This window comes from Galleria mellonella, unplaced genomic scaffold, assembly GCF_026898425.1.
Source record: "Galleria mellonella isolate WM207_F2 unplaced genomic scaffold, CSIRO_AGI_GalMel_v1 utg33, whole genome shotgun sequence".
In the NCBI taxonomy this organism is placed as follows: Eukaryota; Metazoa; Arthropoda; class Insecta; order Lepidoptera; family Pyralidae; genus Galleria; species Galleria mellonella.
In genome coordinates, this window is record NW_026442079.1 from 4968933 (window position 1) to 4994035 (window position 25103).

The window sequence follows — 25103 nt, forward strand, 5'->3', positions numbered from 1 at the left end:
CGTTTCTCCATTGAATATAAAGAAAGGTACATACCTATTATCGACTGGCCAAGAGTACATACAATTAAAACACTGAGAAACTTCTAAAGAAACATGATCCCTATGTTTGATTAGCCTCAATGGAGAACATTATTTGCCAATAAACAAGAGTTTTCAGTATTACTTTGCTTCTGTGTTCCAGTTTTGATTACAGCTCTTTCTAACAGTTTTAAAGTACCGTATCTTTTTAAAGTCTTAAGTTTTATTTTATAAGACGCAACATGAACCTGGTAGCCGTAATTATCTCTTTAGGTAATGTTATATTTACAATTGGGATGCTTTCGGACTATCTCCCTCTTTTGTAACTTGAAATCATCTTTTTTCATCAAATAAAATTTTAAAGCTTTGTCCTTCAACGGATTTTGTGTTTTTTCACAATTAAGGAATGGCGAAATATATAAAACTATTTGAAAACATATTAGCTTGTAGGAATCAAATCAAAATATTTGCGCATACTTGATATAGTGATATTAAATAATTCCATAATAACGTAAACCAAAACAAAAGATACAAAACCGGTCAGGTGCAAGTTGAACTCATACGCCGAAGATTCATATATATATATATATATATATATATATATATATATATATATATATATATATATATATAAAAGTATATAAAATTTCCTTTATTGCATTTCTTATATGAAACAAATATCTAATAGTTATTATCATTGAAACACTACAATTCGTAATTTCTTATTTTGGACCATAGTTGTGATTAAATACTGGAACGCAAATCTAAGTTTGTTTTCTAGGTTTTCTGATATTTATTCAAAAACGGTACTAGTTAGAAATATTGTTATATTTTTTTCTTGTAATATTTACATACTTCATCTTTATAAACTGCAATTATTTTAGATTTTTCGCTACACAAATTTCGGAGATAAGGGGAAGGGGACGGCATTTTTCTTACATTTTCGATTATATTAAAAAAACTATAAAGCGTAAAAATTAAATAAAAATTAGTTTTAAAATGTAGACATAAAGCATTTTCATATTTTCATAGTCCAAACTGAACTGATAGGTCCTTTTTGAAATTTTGGGTATCCGTTTTGGAAGCAAAGGAAAATAAAAATTATTTTTCAATTGTTTTCATTCAGACATTAAAATTATTCCAAATTTCAAATCGTTAGTATTAATAGTTGCTGACTAATATAACGCAGTGGCAAACACCGGACAGATAGATGAACGGACGAACGGGTGGACGGACAGACAAAGGTGTATCATAAGAGTTCATTTGTACTTTTTTGGTGCGTAACCTAAAATAACTTTAACTATAAACCTTTTCATATTTATTATTCATTGCTTACTTTTCAAACCATTTATCAGACTTCATAATATTATATTTTTTATCATATGGATCCATTGAGAAATGGGCTTACCTAAAATAGCAGTTATAGATATGATACGATAAGTAACTCTAGGCTTGAAATAAAATAATCTTGAACTTAATTTTCAATAAATCTAGCAATGAACGACGTATACGCTTGCGAAAATTTGTACAATCTAAATATATTTTATTACAATTCAGAAATATGCAAAATTTCGTAATTAAATCTATTAGCATTTGTAATACATAAACTTATCACTACCAATATGTTATCATAATTATAAATTATTATGAAAATAATCCCTTTTATTGATTATGTAATATCCTTTTATAATGATAATATCGTGTTCCATTTCAAAATAGAATGCCTGCCTGCTTGCTGCTTTAATGTAATATTTTATTAAACGAAGATCCAATACAAAAATTTAATAATTTCCTGTACCTTACTTCTTTATCGATTAATAAACCACGCTACGAACGAAATTAAGTGAGATAAGTTAATCAGATTGCTGCCAAAAGGCTTCAAATCGAGATCTGTAATTCATTAATATCCACACTTTTCTCTTTTATTTTATGATTCCTTCTACACAATACTAATACTTCAAATTTGTCATTTATATATAATATAATAGTCATAGTCTTCAATATGTTTAAATTCCAATTTACACATAAAAAACACGACGAGTTCTATTCAATATGTCAACTGTACGTCTGCCAGTTCATTCGATCCTATCAATAGGCTTCTAAGAGTAAAATTTATAATATAAATATTAAGTTATAACAAAATGTACACAAGCAAACTTATCCCTTAAAGGGATTTCTTCAAGTCAACCTTAATAGTGTATGATAGTTCTAGTTCATATGTACAGACCTTAGATACAAACCTAAAGAAACACGCTAAATCTTTTAACACTTTAGAGTATTTCCTAATATTGAATAATATACACGTGTGTTTATCAGAACAAAAAAATATGAAAATTGTGCCATACATTGTATACGCTTTAATAAGATTATCAAACGTTTCAAAATGGCTGCTTGTACTTTTGTTTATTATGGATAAACAATAAACATTTTGGTTTGTAGTGTTAATTATCAATATATTTTAATTCAGATTTCTGGTACTGTCATGTCAGATAGATGAAGACTAATAAATTACTGATAAATATTCGTTTGCCTTTTTATATTTAACCACAGTGGGCAATATAATTTTATAAGCTTTTACTACAGTAATAACAAACGTATATAAAATTATAAAAGCTGCATAAAAAAAAATTACATTTGATGAACTGACAAATTATTAGTCGAAAAACGAAGTAATTGGACATGACGACCTTCTGATGGTTGCAGATTTGATTCCTGCGCAATACAAACATGTGTATGTATATATATAATATATGTATATTATTCTATTTACTAAAAATATTAATGTGTCCTATATTTATTGAATATTTGCAATATTTTCAAAATACCTTGCATTAAATTACCTGACTTTCTTAAAATTTTCCAACACACATTTTCTTTACACCGTACATATATGAGAATTGTCTGAAAGAGATTGCTTAAGCGATAAAACCACCTTTTGTACTACTTCGTAAGTATAATACATACTATATATGTACATATATATTTTTTGTATTCTTCTTTAAGTGGTGGAATAAAGAGTAAATAAATAAATAACTTGCCACATGATAAAATATCAACAAAAGTAATTATCAGTATACATAAAATTTGTATGCTATGACGTTCAAGTCGCCCATAACTTTTTAAAGCAAAGTCATAGTTAATTTTCTTACAACAAAAAAAAAACATAAGTTTATATGTTGTATATCAAACAAATACGAACATTTTCAACAAGACACGACGCTCGAACTCTCCACCTTTGCTAAGTCACGTGCATATGACGCGGCGACGGGTACAAATTTGGGAGCCTTCTCGGCGCCTGAGGGTTGATAAATAAAGACTCGGTGGACAAAACATATTTTATTTATATTTCCTACCTTAAAATTATAGAATATTTCTATAAAGGCTTGGAATTTGAGAAACTTTAACCTAATATCGTCCTCATCAACAATGGGATGAAACGATCAATAGTGTAGTAAGTCAATTGCGACATCGGCGCACTCGGAGCATTCTTCTTGCGATTGATTCGGAGTAATTTCACTATATATATAAGAAAATAAAGACTTTAAGTTTCATATTATGAATGTAAAATTCTATATATGACAAATATTTATAAAGATAAAGCCCGAGAGTGCTATACTATGGTTCTATTCTAACCTAAATAAAACATGTACAGAATCTATATCATAATAGAACGTGAGATATAAAACCTAAACATCACAAACAGACCCAACAATCCCTCGCAGAAGAGTTTCTCCTTTTTAAACAAATCCTCTATTTGAATGAAAAGAGAAGGGTTGGGATTTTATTTAGCTACTCAAAGGAATAGAAGCTTAGAGATGTGCATAACAATGAGATGTATTTATTAAAATGGAAATATCAATTTCCGACAAAATCATTTTTGAGCTATGTTCAATAGTTTTGTTTGAATTAAATATTCAGGTGAGTATATTGTCAGGAATTACAGATTCCTATTTCTGATTCTGTCAATCATATTATATTCATAATAAAACCGGAATTCATTTGAATTTAGACACAGTGATGTGGAGCCAACTACATAAGTAATCACTGTATTTTTTTTGGTTTGGTTATTATCTCGTCATCAATATATATTTTAAAAAAGAAAATTTAAGTATTTTTAACAGTATCCAAATTTACGAGTATATCTAAAATCTGGTCACATTATTTAAGTAATATACTCTAGTTAGTAATATAAGTCTTGATCAATTTCCATTTTAGCTAATTAAATGTCATTTTTAACACATTTAAAGTACAGGTAAATCGAATTTTTTGTACAACAACGACAGTTACCGGAATGTCTGCAACTTCTCCAACTGTAATATCAATTGTCCAATGCCCTTACAGCCATATTTTATATTACTTTTCACTATTGGTTTCATTACAATTTCTTATTGCAGTAGCAAAACTCATGTAACTTTATAATAATCCTTACGTATGTATTTAGTTTTAATGTTCATTTCATATTTCTTCATCCTCATCAACATTTTACAGTGCATAAATTTTTGGTAGAGGCGCACCATAAGATGACATCTGTATTAGGTATAAACTGTAAATATTTCAAACACAATCCTAATTCAATACTTCTGGATAACTAATTATTTTAAATACATACTGAATAGAGTCATAGAAACAATAAATAAACACTTAAGTGACTAGTCATTTTAAATTAGGTACTTTTTCACAATTTTTGGTTGTAATTGGTCCTACTCGAGAACCTATAAACTTACTCAAGTATTCATCTTTAGGTTTTTTGTATTAGAATTTTCTTATTTTAATTTCTAGACCCTGATTTATCATCATCATATCAGTCGTTATCTATCCACTGCTGAACATAGATCTCCCCTATAGAATATATTGCCATAAGTAACGGTTCTAAGCTACCTGGATCTACTGACTCCTACCTGATTAATATCTAATAATTGAACTAAGAAAAATCCATTTACCGACCTAAAATAAAGTCTGAAAAATAAACGTTAAATTTTTGTCAGCATGCAGAGAGGTATACGTTTTAAAGACAATTAAGCCTGTAATAAAATGGTTTTGTCCATTACTTAAACTTTGTTCAATGTTTAGGTTAAGTGATAAATATTTAATCCATTATTTAACAGTAAATTTCTCGAAAAATTTAATAAATACTATCAAATCTAATCTATATTTATAATATTAAGATAAATGCAACTGAGATTTCACTTTAATTAACATTATATAATACAATACGATATATATACGTACAATCTGTTATTTGAATACGAGCTTAAGTCTTGAGTACCCGTGTTTTAAGTAGGCTTCCATATTGAAAACATTTTTAGCACGGACCAAAGAGATAGTTACCTATTATGAGCATGTTTGGCGCCTAATAATATTTTTTTATGTACTCGTATATTTAGGGAGTAAAAAAAGTGTTTCTGCTTGCGTAAGACATAACACACTTACGAGGAAGTAGCATGTAATCCTTACAATTTGGAATTTTCGAACATTTCTTTAACTACTGGGGAGTGTTTATCATAAGGCTCCGCTGCACAAGTTATCGTTTGAAATTTGGCAAATAGTGCAAATACTATGCCCCATAAATACGCGAAGACATATAATAAATTTATCATTGATAATAATAACAATTATAGTTGGTTTTCCTTTTCCAATAATATTTTAATTACTGTGACTAAAACGTAACAAAGCTCGTAGAAAACGTATAGTACCGACTCAATAACTGGCAGAACAAAATCTGTTCTCAATCCTGTTCTCGGATAATGGAAATACTATCGAGGATAGGATTTGTAGAGAAACTTGGTCAGATCTAGGTGAGCACGTTTCAAATGACTTCTGTACAAGATATAATCAATTTGTACCGGATTCTAAATATTTAATCACCAGTTTTAGTAAATGTTAATATTTTTTACGTCACTTATTATTTTTTTTCGAGTTTATTATAAAAGTTTTTAATACTTAACCTATCCATGTAAACCAATTTATATTATTCATTCATCCCAACAAACTAATTAAATAAATCGTTGCATATTGAATACAAATATAATTATATCATTTGTTAAATAATATTTACACAATAGGAACGAATCCAGAAGGTATCACGTTTCTTGAAAAAATATAACTATGCATACAATATCACGTCTCCCGCAGGGGACATGAAATTAGTAAATTAAATGTAGATTGAATCTTTTGGTAAGGCAAATATAGCTCGAAAAATACAGAAATCTCGTTTCAATAAATATTAAATTAATTTACTTATAAAAACGAATTGTAAAGTTTCACCGATATGCAATTGTATGCGCCAAAATATTGTATTTAAAATCATTATTATTATTTAAAGCAAAGTTCTCTGTCATCAATCTATATATGTTAAATTCTTTACTGAAGAATTTTACTTTAAATATCATACAATCAATTTCATTTCGTCCGCCCTGAAATTTAAATAATAATTTTTAACACAATTGTAAAAACATTAGCTGTATCAACCCTGACTATTAGATGATGAAATCTCGAAGGTCAATAATATTATATTATGCTGGCAACCGCAGATTATTATTTTATGCAAAAAGAAACGAAAGTCTATTATGTAGATATATTGGATACGGCCAAGCCTCAAAGAAAATATATGAAGGGATTGAGCTAATAAATACTTTAGGAGAAAGACATATTGAAGACGGGCATATCACAAACTTTCTTCATGACTGACTTTGATTTTGAATAATATACTAGGACTGTGTAGGTGTCATAATAATTAAATATATGTAATACGGATGCTATTTTAATGTTTATAAATGATTACTTAAACCAAAATTATATGTGTTTTTTTTTTATATATACGGACAAATCACACAGATTGAGCTAGCCCCAAAGTAAGTTCGAGACTTGTGTTATGGGATACTAACTCAACGATACTATATTTATAATAGACACATATATAGATAAACATCCAAGACTCAGGCCAATCAGGAAAAGATCGTTTTCCATCATAACCTGGCCGGAGATCAAACCCGGGGCCTCCACGTCGCAGGCAGGCGTGTTGACCGCTGCGCCACGGAGGACGACAAAAAAAAATAAAAATATAAAAAAAAAATATTTGTGAGTCAATAAATCCAAATGCTATATAAAAGCATATTAAAATCAAGAAAAACAGTTAATACCTCAATATTCAGTAATATTAATAAGAAATATTCCGTAGGTTAGTGGCAAGCTGGAATATGGTGGAAGTGAAAGGAATGTAGAAATCGATGGAAAAAGCTATAATTTTGCCCATAATATATTTTGTATGTTTTCTTTGCAATTTCTGAACTGATTCTTATGTACGATCAAACTACCAGCTTTGAACTTAGTACCATAGTCATTATTAACAGTTTCACATTAAAGATTAAGTAAATTATGAAGCAAATTTGGACAATATTTGCACTTAGTTTCCTATATGTACTTACAGCTTCTAAAGACAAATTTTACCGCTTAAACAAAAATTGGCACACTTTGATATCGACCAATAAAGCCATAAGTCGAAGCAGTTAAGGGAGAGATTCACGGCCAGTTGTATCCAATTTCAGGGTTACGAATAATTAATGAAAAAGAAACTTTTAATTTGGAAATTTAACTAAGTTTATTAAGTACTGTTGGAGAACTTTCTTTTTCCAGAGTCAGGTTTATAATAAGATTTACAAAAAAATTGAAGAACGGTTCTTTATAGCAATTTCGAACATATTTAATAAGCAATATCTATAAAAAGTATACAATCAATCACTTGATCTGCCTGTTTCATGGAGCACATAGTAACATGAATTATATTCATTTATTTTATTTATAATAAAAGTGATAAAACATGGTGATATTATAGGCTTATTTTTGCATTACTTGCTGAAAATATAAAATTATACTTTTAAGGATATAAGGACGCATATTAAATTAAAAAAAAAAAAAACAGAATCAGCCCTTCTTCCGAGTCGTTATTTGTGCTGCTCTAGAACCGCTACTGCCAAGGGCTAAGTATTCGCCCCTTGCTACACCTCATTTAATTCCTCTATTCTAGCTGTGCTGCTGTCGCATATCTTATTAAGTACGTTTTGCTCAAGAACGGTATGAATTTACTACTATATATATATATATAAATTAAAGAGTGTTCTAAATTAGATTAAATGCTCAATAATTTTTGGGTATTGATAAACTGTTCTTAAAACTTGTAATTTACTAATAAATTACTATTACTATATTATTGTCTAAAAATAAAATAAAAATTTTGTATAAAAAGAATGCTGTCTTACTTTGTAATACTTCTGACTTAGCGTATAGTCTGTAGAAAACTATGAAAAAAGTCAGAGAAATAAGTCATAATCAATATTCATACGTTTTCTACCTAAAATGTATTTTAATACAAATAGCGCCTATTTTATAAGGTAATTTGTTTCATAAGTTCTATAAAATATTTCGATACTCTAAAATATCAAAAATAAATTTATAGTTAAATTTAATGACTGATCATTTATGACGTTAAAATCTGGTTAATATGGTTACTTTCATTAAAAAATGCCCTGAAAATTTTCGGAAATAATGAAAAATACAATAAAAAGTAAGAAACAAATTTACTGTTCCTCGAAATATTCTTCGTTAGCATTAATACACTTTTACATACAAATTGATTATTATTCAAAAGTTTGTTGCAATAACCTATGTACATAATTAGTGTAAAATAGATATTCTTTAAAATATATACATATATTTTCAAATAGTATCTACTATACACTGTACAAAAGTCTTTTGCTTGGGTACCTCTGTCCCATTCGTATTTCAACCGTAAAGCAGTTGTGTTTGCATGGCTGTGTTTCGGTTTAAGGGTGGGATATGGCGTGAATGTACAAGGTACACAGGAATAACACCTAAGTCCTCAGGAATGGCAACGCATGGAGGGTATCATGGGCGAAACAATATACTCTGTTATGTCCATGGTACTGCTCATATAATATCTATAGGCGACGGTTATTACTTTCCATCAGGTGGGCCGTCAGCTTGTTTGCCATTCTAAGTTGTATAAAAAAAAATACTACACACTAGTGATACATGACTAGAGATACTAAAATAATAGTGAAATATGGACTATGGTATCCGCGACATTGAATCAGATATTATTTATGTCTGGTATATCCAGGCACACAAAATATATTGCGACATTAAAAATTTAAAGTCGATTCAATGTTGATTGTAGTCCACGAGAAAAATATGTAAAAAAACTCGAGCATACAGAACACAACACCTTGTCGCTAATGAGAAATAGACTTGAGTGGTTACGTAATCACAGAAAAGCGAGCAGGCAGCAACTGTGATAACTCAGAGAACAAGAAAAACATTCACTCTGAAACGTATCTGTTTAAAACACATGTATATTATATCACTACTGTTTTAAAACTGACAATTTAACATAGGTTAACTTACGTTATATTGAACATATACTATTTTCTCAAACTGCTAATACTCCAGTGTGATATGAATAATAAAAAAAAAATTAGGAACAACAAAAAAATTAAAAAAAAAATCTATTTCTAACTTGACTGGAACGAAAATAAGATTTAACACCTTACTATATATCTTACTTATTACATATTTCACATTGATGTACTCATCAACATTTATATTATCTAACAAAATATTAAAATGATCGTATCCTTGTGCAAATAAACTGAGTCTATAAAGTTGTAAAATAGTAAAATATTACAATGCACTTCAAGTAAAATTTTGATTTAGTGTAACTAACCTAAATATCTAAAACGCCCTAATTGTGTTGTCGCTGTAGGTGTGTCTTTAAATAAATAAAATGGTGACCAACTCCGGGCCAAGAATATCTTTTGTGTCTAGACAATAACTAATGAAACTGCTAAGTAGATAAGACAGCAACTATACGAAATTTCTGTAAAGGTTGATTAAGGTTCTACCAAGTTCTCATAAACTCCCTTTAAGTTTTAAATAATCAAAACCAGCAAACTTCGTCAGAGGCTCTCTGAACCGTTTTATACCATAAGCCACCAGAATTTTGTATAACTATAGATAACAGGAGATACATATATTATGATAAAAAGAAAAAATATAGAAACGAATAATTTAAATATAGGTTACATGCAATAGTAACAATTTGACCAAAATAATATCAAATGACTGCACATGTCCATCCAACTAAATTGACTTTTTATCCGACTTAAAAAATGAGAATATTGATTTACCGATATTTTATCGGCTAATATAACGAAAAAATATAGGTCTCTACTCTAAGTACAATCAATTCTGCGCGATGATTCTATTTGCAAATATTTAATACTATATATATATATATATATATATATATATATATATATATATATATATATATACGCATAATATGTATATTATAATAATATATATTGAGAGAAAACATCAAATTTTTACAAACTTTTTGCCCCCTACTTCCTACGCGTGGATTTCAGAAATAGAAAAAAAAAACAATAAATGACCATTTCTAAATGGCCAATCAAGATGAAGCATACATCAAATTTTAAGTTAGATCCTCAGGAACGTAACTGTGAAAACCGTATCTAATATGATGCAGTAGTTTTCGTGTGATGTGGGGACAAACAGATATTCCACTTAACTTATCTTTTCATGACTATCATATTAGTTAATAGTAACTATAATAGACGATCAACACTACTTCTTAAATCATCAGTTACAATACAGGAAAATATTAAGCAACTTTAAGGTACAAAATTTCATTTCTCTCGAAAATTACCCTAAAAATTAGGCTAAATAAATAGACTTTTTTTTAACAAAAACAGCATCATGGCTATAATTAATATGAATTAGTAGTCTCATCGCTCAAAAACGTAATGTTTCATAGTAAAATTAGATTTAAAATGTTTCAATTTAAAATACGGGAACGTATGCCAAAAAATATATATAACGCCATAAGAAGAATTTTGCTTAGCAAAGAAAAACTTGGCTTAGGCATGACAAAATTAATATGGGATTGACACGGAAGTAAACCTTGCCGATTACAAAACTAATCACCAAAATCGTCTGAATTATCAAAGATATTGCAAATACACATAGAAAAGATAGATGAATTAAGAACCTCCTCTTGATAAAAGTCGTTAAAAATTGCCAGAAAAACAAGACACCTACATTACACCACGCCCCAGCACGCCCGATAGGTACTTAGTATTGACGATAGCGACTTAGTAACTTTCCGAATGTTGACGCAGTGCCTTTCCGTAGTGATATAGCGATTCCTTCACATAGGGATAATATAGTTAGTTACTATAATGTTAAAAATTGGTATAATCTAAGTACTCTAACACAATATTCTTGAGTTTCCATTCCTATTAAAATGGATATTGTAAATAAATATGTTGGATTGTTTTTTTATTTAGATTCCATATTTTTTGTACCTTGTACAAGAGGCATTTAATTCTTGTACTCTTTCTTCTGTAGATATATCTTTTTAATATTAGATAAATATATTATAAAGGATATATTGCTATACTGACCGTTTTAAATACAAATATCTCTGGCTGAGAACTATATCTGTTAAGTTAAATTAGTTTTATTAAAACTTAGTTATTTCAATTTCAAAGCAAACAATAGTTTAGTTGTTTATATTTTGTTTGACTGTAGTTCACTTTAATATTCAAGAACAATACGAAATATCCTTGCACTTTATAAATAAGAACATTTAAAAGCTTATAGTAAAAAAGCACTTGTTTCAATACATTTTGAATATATGTATATAACGAAGCAGGGGTGTGTGTGCCTAATTTTTAGATATAGTGATGTCAGTATTACTGACCCCAACTGAGTTGTCTTGGTTCATCCTTTATTTATTTATAACTATAACAAATTATAATTTTCTTATTTAAACAATTTTATTTTCTTACTTTCCAATTACGCTTATATTTGTAGCTCTTAGGCATCAATAATGAACAGTATATATATTGGACTGAATGTTCTGTTTTTATACTCTTTTATCTATGTTCAAGTGCACTAATACTTTTTCCGTTAATAATAGAGGGCGCTAGTTTTGCAATTAATTCAAATGCATGCTCGTGGACTCGCTCATGGTTTCACAACTTTATTTATCTATAACTTTCTAGAAATAACTAAGTATTATAAATTAACTTATTTATAATCATGTTGAACCTTAACATTGTGCAATTGTTAATATAATAATATGTTCTAGTAAAAGTACTGAACAGTCATTTGAATATCTTATTTTTCTTTTACTTAAGTAATTACGATTACTTACAATACTTTATTCTATTATAAATCATTAATATTGATTAAATAATGTATTAGTTTGAAACATTCAAATACTAAACATCTGTTTTTACCAAAAGGAAATACGATCACTTATTTAATTCATATAATATTATATCGAAATAATAGTCAAATGAGAATCTTAATTTCTGTTTGTAGCAAAAGGAAATACAACCATTTAATTTATTTTTATCGCGAAATAACTTTATGCTTTAATAGAAAATCATTTGCGTTTGTGAAAATGCGTTTGTGATAATAACGCTTGCGCCGATATATATATATATATATATATATATATATATATATATATATATATATATATATATATATATATATATATATATATATATATATAATCCATAATTCGTTTAGTCCTAATGCAATCTTTGTTTATTATATAAATATACAAAGATTGATATTTTTATATCAGCTTCCTCCTCTTCCTCTTCTTTTTTAATCTTTAATCTTTTTAAAATCGCCTATCTATATTTATTAATAAATTTAAATTCTAAACCCTACATTATACAAGTGAAAATTCTATAGAATAACCAAAAAGATAAGCAGCCGTATATTTGTATATGATACAGTCTCTCAGATATTGAATTGATACTTTTATAATAATTAAAATAGTAATTATTAGTAAAACTACAATCAGTACTAAGTAATGTGTATTTTGGATAAGAGTACTATACTTAACACATTCGACAAATTAAGCAAACGTTGTACCTCCTGTAATGTACTTATATACATAGCTGCTTCTTATGTATGACTCCTTAATAATGATAAGAAACTCTATAATTAAAACAAATACAAGTCAAAATCAAATAACGAAACATGTAAGGAACCATTAATTAAACTTAACGATTTCTTGACAATAAAATAGATAATTAAGATGATCTAAGGAAAATGTGATTAATCCTTCTCGAAATTAAATTCGCATCATGCCTTGTTCCCTTTTACACAGGATCGATATCCAAATAGAAACGTTTTTTAATTATGAAAAGAATATATTAATGAAAAGATAAATATCAAATAATAATAGTTTCCTTGATATTTACATATTTTCTTTTTGTATTAATTAGTTTGTAAGTTGCGGTGGTAACATCCGATTGAAAGTTTGTGGCGTAAGCATTGTTGGTTAATTTCTTCATTGTGAAGAAAAATTTGGATGTCTATATGCAAAACTACATATAATTAATATTCAATTAAATTTAATTATATTGTAGCGAACTCGTTACTTTAACTTTTATACTATTATTTTTTGTATACATATTTTTAACATTATATTTTTCATTGACATTATGTGTTCTATGACTTTTATACTAGAAAAACCCTCAAAAGCCTCTAATTATAGCTATTGATCCATTTCCTCTCCTTCTGAACTTTGTATAAAGACTTTTTAAATTATATTTATTTAATTACTGCTATTGGAAAATAACTATTTCCAGTTTATTATACACTTCCACTGCATGTACAAAAACGTAGTTGATATAACATATCGAATTAAGATAGCAACCAGATAAACTTGTAAATAAAATATGTCTGCATTTTTACCTATCACTATTACTCAGAAGATAAGAACTGGTCTTGTATTAAACGAGTCAAGTACAAATGGATATTTATCTATATTTCTGCATACTTTTGATTAATTTTTTTTCATTACTTTCAAAATCGGACATATTTTCCTTATAACATAAAATAATATATTCGTAATCGTCATTTCACACTTGGAAATACATTGCCTACAATATAAGGTCAATAAATAGCCTGTCGGAAGATATAAAAAGATAGTAGCAACTATCTTGTTCAATCAATATAAATGAACTAAATGAAGGACTAGGTGTTTATTAACTTACCTATATATAGAATATCCCTTAAACTTTAAATTTTCTCAACAAAAAAAAATTTATTTAATTAAAATGTAATATCAAAACTACCATAAATCATACACTGTGTTGAGTTGAGACTCTCTTCATAAATAAAATCGTTATTCGTTTTTCAAGTTTGTTTCATATAAAAGTAGAATAGAACTCATTCTAGTTTTACATGTTCATATTATGAAAGTTCTGATTTCAATTACATCTCTTTGTATGCGTGTTAGCGCATAGTTATAAATTGTTCACAGTTTACATTGCGAGAAGTTACATTGTTAGTCGAATACTGAATAAAGGTGGCATCAATATCGTGTAATAATTGATCTTTCTCTATGAATCTGAAGGTTATTATAATATTAACAGAAAATTTTAGCAGATCTTAGCAAAATATACATACCTAACAATAAAACAAACTAAGTAAAAACAACTAGGCATACCCTACAACAACAAATAAAGGTGCAATCAAGGTCATCGTCCAGGAACAACAATACCAAACCTAAAAATATTGTATGCCTCGAAAGTTGTATAAACAGTTGGCTCAACAAATATCTTTTTCATAAAGGAGGAAGTTCTCAATTCGACCATGCTTTTATGTGAATATTACGGGACAAATTCTACGTCGATAATTCTTTTTAGAATGAATGAGGTTTACTTTCGTTAGTTATATTCAATTGTCCTGATTGAAGAGGGTTTTTATGGAACTAAACTATTTCGACATTCGTTCATGAGCTATTTAAAAAAATATCATATTATTTATATAGATTTTTAGTGTGTTTATAAATAAATTGAGTATATTTGTTCCATTTTTAATATTTCATTATTAATCAATGTGCGAGCTGTTTGTCTGATAATATATTATGCACTTAATGATCACATCGTCCAAGTCTGTGCAAGTGGACTCTTCTTACTGATAGAGTCAGTGGACTGTACATTACACTCAAACTGTCTTGTTACCACTAAAAGACACGAATGCTCAAGTGCATCTAAACGGGATATAATGTCGATGTTCTTCTTCCGATTTCACAATCTGCAACGCGCCGAGGAGAAGCGAAAGAAGCACAGCAGAAACACGAAAAATAGACGAAACATGAGTTCAGACACGCTAACCGCCCCTTCCCGACTACTCGAGCGACCTCTCAGCGAGCCCATCGACAGCCTGGATGAAATCGCCCTACAAATACCCAGGTTCATTAGAATTGTTATCATTCGCTTTAGCTTTGTTCCTCATCTGAGAATCGTGTGCTTATCTTTCTTTGTGCTCTCTGCCTTAATTTGTTTCGGATAACATTTTTTAATGTATGTTTATTAACTACGGCATCATGGTTTATATTTTACCTTCTCTCCTTTGAACTCTCGTATAAATTATTTGATTGTGTATTATTAAATCCCTGTAGTACACTATTCTAGAGATATGTGGATATGTAGAAATAAAGGGAAATTATAGAGTAGCCTAATCAATGCAGTCACTGGACCGCTGTTAGGTAATTCTTATCAAATTAATAATTTTAATATATTAATAATTAATATTAATAATCTCTAAAAACCTACAAAATTATAATATGCATTTTGAACGTATAAAATTTATTGAAAATCAAATGCTTATAAATACTTATATAAATAGTTAATTACAAACTTTTCTATAATTTCCCTTGTAAATCTGTTATTATTATTGCATGGAAAAATGGTGTTAATATATTGATAAAAAAAACAAATAAAAAAAATAAATACACTGAAGAATTCAGTTATTTATTACTTACTATGTATGTCATCTCCGACAAAAATGAACGTAATAAGTATTAAAAATATATCAATTATTTATTTGAATTGTAAGCTACATGATAATGAAACGGAGTTTACCCAAAATATGAAATTTTGGTAATCAAACTATTAGAGAAATTGAATTCTTCTTCAGGTCTTTATCTAGATTAAAATATATAAATAAATAATGTACTTTATTAAAATGTTTCATAAAAAATACTGCGTATTTTATCACTAAGATAAAATTATTATAGAGAATCTATTAACTAGCAATATTTCTTAATATTTTTGAATAATGTCTAATTTTTTTTTTTGTATTATGATATAAAAATGCTATTGTCGTATGCTTATTAAAAAAATTGTGTCACCGGTTTCCATCATTGGACTTTTTTATAATATTCCGTGGCAAGGATGAATTAATTAATTAATAAAAACGAAAACGACACGATTTTATCGTCACAATATAATTGGAAAACGAATTAATCTACCAACGATAATCTTATATAGTTCTCGACATGTTATTCGAAAATTGTCTCCATACGATCGAATACATCCTGTTATATCGTAACAATAAGATCGACCCTTGTATACTACACTCAATTGTTAAAATGCCAATTATATCAAAATACATGACTAGTAAACTAACAATTGTCAGTTATATTAATATGTGTATTAATATGTTATATCCAACTCAAGTTAATTATTTAATTGGTTTTAAAAACTTAATTCGAGACTGACGGTCAGTTTAGTCAGGTTTTAAACAAAAAATAATAATTTGCAGATTATATATAGATTTTGACCTTTTAACGTAACGTTTTATGCACATACGAGTATTGCAGCTTAAACGTATTTTTATATCATTTCATGTCTCATGCACCCACACAATAAATGTACATGCTCGTAAATGCACCACGTATAGATTACGTATAATGGGATACGATGCAGTAATATAGAATTTCTTTTTAATAGAACGAATACAAATATCTTTTTATGTAACAATAATACACATTGATATATTTTTTCAACTGACTTCATAAAATAATGATATTCCCAATTCGGATGTATTTGTTTGTGTTTATTACCTCATAATTCGGTCATTTCTGAACCGAATTGGAAAATTCTTTTTTATGTGAAATAAGACAACTTTCAGATTGGCCCCACAGAAATCGTATCAAAAGCGGTTCAGTAGTTTAGTTTTTAATAAAACTTGTATTGCCATAATTGAAGTCGGTTGTTTTTGTGAAACATTGCAAAGAATTTCATTCATGATCTTCTAAAGTTTGAAAATGTAGAATCACTTTTACTTATAACTATATTGACTAATTAAAAAGAAATCTATTTATTATTATACATTGCCTAGAACATAATACTACACTAATATAATTTGATAAAATAGAACGAAACAAATGTTAATTTCCATATTTATATATCATTTTAAATTTCTTTTCTCAATCGAGAAATAGAAATTTGTCTCGTATAATTTGATCTCTAGAGATGATGATAACGATGCAAATGAGATGGTTAAGTGAGCGAATATTAATATTTACTGAATCAGAAGATAAACATGTTTCTGAATATGTAAAATATTTGTACAACCATGGAAACGTCAAAGTAGTGCCAATTATTTTGACAAATATATACGCTTCATGCATTACGTCGTTTAAATATGCAATGTATTTACTCATAATTCATATAACGTTGCTGAAAATACAAAGAATCTTCCTGAAGATTAATAAAGATTGAAAAATAGTTAATTTTAAAACCAGTCTTTATCCGTTGCATCGTCCGCCTGACCAGAATATATTAAATAACCGGTGTAAAAACTCTTTCTCCAACACAAACAATACTTGTATATCAAATATTATAACCACTGGTTAAGCTGTTAAAGCGCTAAGAGGTAACAAAGAAAGTCTTTTCACATTTATAGTTAGGATTATTTTATTATTATTATATCAGTCGTCAATAGTCCACTGCTGGACATACGCCTTCCCCATAAAACAGGTTTTGCCAGTGATTGCCACACATAGCAAGCCGGTTATCAACCGCAGTTAGGTTTTGATGATGTTTTAAGAGGGACGCTGCCGCTCATCCCTCGATCATTATGTTCCCTTAGTCATCTTTTACGACACGAAAAGGGATAGCCCATTCTATGCCGGGACCATACGGCAAATAATAAGGATTTTTCCGACTAAATAAGGAATAGTCAACATTTTAGTCTCTTAAAAATTCATCATATAAGATTCAATTAACTGTGTGATAGCTTAATTTGTAGAATATCTACAAATTAAGTTAAAACTGGAATAGGAAAAATTAAAATATGAATATATATTTATTTACCTCAAAAAATCCTACTGCGTTGGAAACAGGAACAAAATTAATTAGACTAATAAAATATGATATTAGCTTCAATACAATTACAGATGTTGTAAATATTTAATAAAAGAAAATAAAATTGGACGAAAAGAAGAAAAAATTAAAATGAACTAATGCTAACCCAAATAAACTGGTAATTAAGTAATGCTCCAATGTGTCTTTTTGTATAATATTTAAGTCTATAACCAGAACTATTTGAATTACGAAGAAGCGCCGCCAAAGTTGTAATGTCACATATGCAATTATGAGCAACATTATTTTTTAATTTTTGCTACTGAATAAATATTCAGTAACAAAACACCATTGCAATCACTTGCAAAAAGTTACTAAATGTTTCTGAAGTCCAGTTTTAGTACTATATATTGTTATTATATATGTCATATAATATAATATTTAGAAGAATGCGGGAAACTTGATAATCGTGTTTTTCTGTTATCAATTTTACTATACTTTATTGTATCTTTTTATTATTTTTAGTTAAAATACTTCGAAAATCAGGTATGTTTCTATATTAATTCTTTATAATACGAATACCCATAGCAGATAAACATTCCATAGATACAGTATTACTTTTAAAAATTAAGTTCATTTTTTATTCCACTGTCTATATACATATATAACGGGAAATTAACGAAGTCACCGTGTTTTGCCATTTCCGACAATTGTTTCGACTTCATCCGGAAGTCTTCTTTAGAGGGCGTACGGCGTTTTGCGTCACAGTGTTTACTGTGAAAGTTTAGTTTTATTTTCCTATAATATTCACATATACCTTTATAAACAATATTTCAGATATTTTATTTCAAAAACTTTAGAGATAAGGGACGGAGGGAGGGATATTTATATTTTTTACATATTCGATCAAACTAAAAACTACCCAGTATAAAGTAAATAAAAACTGTTAAAAAGCTCTTTCATATGATACCCTACCTGTATTAGGAAGTCCATTTTGAAATTTTGAGTTTTGACCCCCTGCCAAAGAAATTTTTCCATTAAAATAATTAATTTGAAAAAAGACATTTGTCACAATAAGTCTTATATGCAATATAATATTAATCCTTAAATACTGTGAAACATAAATCACTATCCAAAGGTAAAATAAATTGTATACTTTTCTTAAGTAGGCATTACAAGAATATTTTCATAATTATTTAAAATTTAACAATATTACGGAATAGTAAGGAAAGAAAACATTATAATTTTAATATACACATAATACATAAATATGTACTTTTAAATACAGAAACATAAAAAGTAAATGCATTAATTGTATGAATATGAAGTTAAACAAAATAAATTTTAAATGAGTGCACAGGTAGCACAGCTTCACGATTTTAAAACCTGTGCTAACATTTAACATAACTAAACCTTCAATAATAAGAGGAGTTAAAGTTAACTGTTCTGCTGAAAAATTTTTAAAAAGCGTCCCTCTGAGCTATGGTCAAATTTGACTTAGTAACAATAAAAACAATTGTTTTAACATTTAAGGGACAGGTAACAACAATAAGCATATACATACACATTTTAGTAAAATAAGTATTTTATTTATGTGTTCATTTTCCATATTTCCACAGCAATCATTTTACAAAAATAACTACAATGCTTCTTTGTGCGCGAATTCTAACCGTTATCAGATACTGTGACTGTTTCAGTCTGGCTGAAATCGGGCCCCCTGTTCTTTCATGTGGCTGACATTATCCGATCCGATCTTTGCAGGGAAAATACGAGTATGTCTATTCACTACATATCAGTCCAACAAAACTGTAAAATGTAGCCGCAGGTGGTCGGAACCTTCTTCTTATATGCTATAGGTATTATTTAAATACTCTATTTATTTACGTATCATTTTGACAGTTTACTTTTCAAATATATTCAGACATTATGAATTTATATTAATATGCATTTGTATTAATTATCACTAAATTAGAAAATGACCTTTTAAAACAAAACGAATTTCTTAATATAAGAGTATTTTTACATAGGAATAACATACATACATACATATCTGTCACGCCTGTCTCCCATTAGGGTAGGCAGAAACAATGGAACGCCAAATGCTTCGATTCAAACAAACCTCTTTCGCTTCTTCCACATTCATCAATCTTGTCATACACGCTCCTCGGTTACGGGTACTTTTAATTTCGCCCTTCTTCAGCACGTCGCCTATTTGGTCGACATACGTCCGTCTAGGGCGGCCCCTACCGACATCTCCATTCATTCTTGCTCGATAAATCTCTTTCGTAATTCTTCTTTCATCCATCCTCTCCAAATGACCAAACCAACGCAACATTCCTTTTTCGATTTTTGTCACTACATCGTCTTTCAGTCCACACTTCTCTCTGTGATTACACACTGTTTCTTACTCTATCTTTTAAAGTAATACCACACATACTTCTCAAAGCTCTCATCTGTACAGCATTTATCTTACTTTCATGCTTCTTCTGCCATACCCACGATTCGCTTCCATACATGAGTGTTGGTGTCAGTACTCCTTGAATTATAGCAAGGCGAGCTTTGCTCGATACATTTTTACTTGACATAATCGAGAGCAGTGCACCGTTAACACTGTTTCCCGCTTTTACTCTCCTCTCAATATCTCTGTCACACTTCCCATCCCTCGTAAATAAAGAACCTAAATATAGAAACTCACTCACTTGCTCCACTTTTTCATCTCCTATCATAATCTGGCATGCCGTTAAACTTTCATTCCTCTCAAAAACCATTACCTTCGTCTTCTTCGCATTTATTTTCATACCTTTTTCACATAGGAATAAATGAGCGATAATTTGACTAAAGAACGGAACAGGATATTCTAGACTATATGAGTACTAAAAATACTTAGTTGTATAGAAAATAAATAAATACATACTTGTATACATATGAAATACGACACTAGTAAACAGAATACAAAATATTAAAGCATTCAATACGTTTTTCATTGATTAATCAAATTTTTATTGGATACATGGCAGTCATTTAGTAAAAGGATTAAATAAAGCAGTAACTTAATTTTCAAATACAATGACAATTAATTATTTTCTCTGGTGCTCATATCAAGAAACACGTTCAGAAGCAGTCAGGTATATCTTTTAACAATTTCGAAAAACATATAACAATTGATACGAATACAACTGCAATATTTAGACATAAAAACGTGCATTTAAATTACTAAAAAAAGTTATTTCTATTATAGCGAAAATGTTAACCAACCTGACATGGATTTTGAAAAATATAACATTATAAAACATATATACCTAAAAACTTGCAGAAGGAAACAAAAGAAAAGCTTTACGACTTTTAAGAGAACTGTTATGAAAGTGATAATGAAGAATGGCTCGAAATTCAGCACAACATGTTAACTGCATCAAACTTTAGAAAAGTAGTCAAAAGTATTAAAACTAATAGCTGTGCGGGCATTGTTAAAATATGTCGTATATGTACATAGTAACATAATTTACATAGCCATTATACAATTGTGAACGATATTAAAACCACATTAATAATGCCCATATACAATGAACGATTTGTAGAATAATTAATCTTGAATCTTGGGCCACACGAACATAACTGAAATACAACATCCTGCATAATTACAAACAACCCAACATTAGAATACATCATTATAATAATTAACATTGTCAAATTCTTGCTCAATTATAATAAAAAAAAGAACATGATCTTCTGAGTATTTGTTTCAAACCTGTATAGAGGATTTTTGCTTTATTAAAAATATACCATGGATGACTTGGTATATTGCGTTGTATTCTTCACATGGGATCAAGATCAATAATTTTTGTACTAGTAAGGACGCATTTATAACCTATTGGTATTTTGACAAAAAAAAGGTATATCAATCTTTATTGATGTATAAAAAGATTTTGACACCGTATATGTTGATAGATTATTACAATTGGAAATCATTGAAATAAGGGATACAGCTCTTCCTTTATTAAGAAATTATTTAACGGAATCTAAACATAGGATCAAGATCAATATTTTTTGTAGTAAGGACGCATTCATAAACTATGACGTTCCGCAAGAGCATGCTTGTCCCAAATTGATTCTTAATATATATTAATGAGCTTTTTACATTTTACACTCCAGAATGGGATACTCTACCTACAGATTTTATAAAATAGCAAATGAACTTGTATCTCCCATCATCAGTCATTTAGCTAATCTGTTTCCAAAACGGCGTATTCCCATATCCATTAAAGCCATCTGTTATGATACCAATATACAAAAATGGCATTAATAAATATAGGCCTTTCTCAATCCTGCCGGTAATAGAAAAGTTCGATATTCTATCGAATGCACAATATGGATTTAGACACGAAAAATCTAAAGAAGTTGTATTGACTTTGAGCACTATAATTGACAAAAAGAGAAAATATATGTCTTTCTTGATGTATAAAAAGCTTTTAATATCATTTCCGTTGGTAGATTGTTACTAATGCTAGAAATTGTTAGAATAAGAGATACACCTCTTGCTTTATTAAGAAATTTATTAACGGAAAGTAAACATGTAAAGATCAAGATCAATATTTTTTGTAGTAGGGATGTATTTATAACAAAGCATACCGGAAAAATATGCTTACTCTAACTTTATCTGAATACATATTCATAATCTCTGCTCATTTTACAATCCAGATTGAAATAATATACCTACAGATTTTCTAAAAATGAGCAGTTGAACTTGTATCTACATTAAGTAAATCAGTCATTTTACTAATCTAAAAGTAAATCGACGTATTCTAAGCAATTTATTGCAATCTATTGCAATACCAAATGTATAAAAATGGTGGCAATAATGACATTAGTAATTATAGGCCTATGTCATTCTTTTTTTTTTATACAACTTAGAATGGCAAACAAGCTGATGATGCACCTGATGGAAAGTGATAACCGTCGCCTATGGACATGAGCAGTACCATGGACATAACAGAGTATACTGTTTCGCTCATGATACCCTCCATGCGTTGCCATTCCTGAGGACTTAGGTATTATTCCTCTGTACCCAGTAAATTCACGCCATATCCCACCCTTCAAACCGTAACACAGCCATGCAAACAGCTACTTCACGGTTGAAACACGAATGGGACAGAGGTACCCAAGCAATCAACTTTTGTACAAAGTCCCGCCAATAATCCAAAAGTTCAATATGAATTTTGACACTACAAATCTATAAAAGATGTTGTATTAGCTTTGAGCACTATAATTATAATTAGCAAAAAATTTTATAAAAAGAGAAAATATATGCCTGTCTTTCTGGATCCATAAAAAGCTTTTGACATCGTTTCCGTTGGTATATTGTTACAAAAACTAGAAATCGTTAGAATAAGACATACACCTCTTGCTTTATTGAGAGATTATTTATCGATTTTATACTGCCATTATCTTCACTAGTAAGACATGGGATGATTTACACCAACGACCTAAAATAGATTGGTTGAAGCAACTTACATCTTCAATCTCAATATTCTTTCTTTCAACATTTCAAAAATTCACTATATATGTTACTTTTTACCAGACCGATAGAACACAGAACCTAGACTTTATAGCATTCATTGATGTAGTGATCCATGCATTAATAATAACTAAAACTGTCTCATTACAGAGAAATATTAAGTATCTAGGAGTGATGATTGATCAATGACTGTCATGATAACCACATTTGGAATTAGTAATAAACAAATTAAGGAAGCCAACCTCGATATTTAAAAATTTAAGATAGACATCAAAAGTACTTATAAACAAAACTTATGTGTCCCTTGCTAAGTCAATTATAACCAATTGCATTTATATATAGAATGGTGCCGCTAAAACTGGAGTGAGCACAGCGCTCTCTACTGAAGGTAATGTTCTTTAAGCCCTATCGATTTCCCACGACGCAGTTATACTCCGAATGTGGTTTGCTATCGATACGAAAATTATATATTCAGAGTATTGTATTGAAAGTACATAATAGTCTTACGAATATAGTAAACCCCTACGAACTAGACACAATGTTTGTAATAAGATGGAGTATTGTTACTCAAATCATCTTTATTAAAATTACCTTTTCGAGACACTAATACTTTAAGCTATCTAATCATCTATATAATAAAATTAACCATCTTCTATATATCTAACTCAAACTATATATGAATGTAAAAAAAAAACTCGAAAAATATAACTATTGAGCCAAAACTATGTATAAGCGTGTGGAGAATTTATTACACTTTGAACGTTTCTTTTGGAGACAACATGTCTATGTTGGCCCTTAGATCTAGATAATATATCCAATTTACTAAGTATTTTACTGAACTAGGTGTTATTTTCTGGAAGTCCATATTACTGATTATCTTATCCAATTTACTGTTATGAACTAAAACACGTTTACCTTTTTTTAAATTAAATTAACAATAATCTCGTATCTATAGGTACATCAACGCTTCCTTGTACCGTATATCTACATAATCCAATATGCATTGGTTTTCTGTTAAAGTTTTATATGTAATTATAAATAACCTACCTACAATGTAAAATTAACAATAGTTATAATATTAATTAAATAGTTTTTGTTTGCAAGTGTACGTATCTCAAACAAATTATATTATTGTAAAGCGCAACTTCATGATACGAGTAATGTTTATACCTAATATGTGATCCGCACCTACTTTATTTATGTAAGTTAAGGTGAAATACGTAAACACATTTCATTTTATTCTCATTACTAGCGAACCGCCCTTGTTTCAAACAGGTGCAATATTTGTTTATAAAACTTTTACATTTTATTAAGGCTGGTATTTTGACGTGTGTGAAAGTACTGCACTA

At 28.8% G+C, this 25103-nt stretch overlaps 1 protein-coding gene across 5 annotated transcripts in view; it reads left to right on the forward strand.

Annotated features, from left to right (window-relative positions):
- Nucleotides 1–25103, forward strand: part of LOC113517814 (potassium channel subfamily T member 2) — a 124806-nt gene that overhangs the window by 26515 nt on the left and 73188 nt on the right. The window contains exon 1 of one of the 5 annotated variants that reach the window (XM_031911733.2): nt 15032–15344. The exons of the other annotated variants lie outside the window; for them this stretch is intronic. Coding sequence (XP_031767593.1) covers nt 15157–15344 — 188 coding nt within the window. The 5' untranslated portion in view covers nt 15032–15156. Of the gene's footprint in view, nt 1–15031; nt 15345–25103 lie in introns of those variants that run through there. 5 annotated transcript variants of the gene reach the window in all.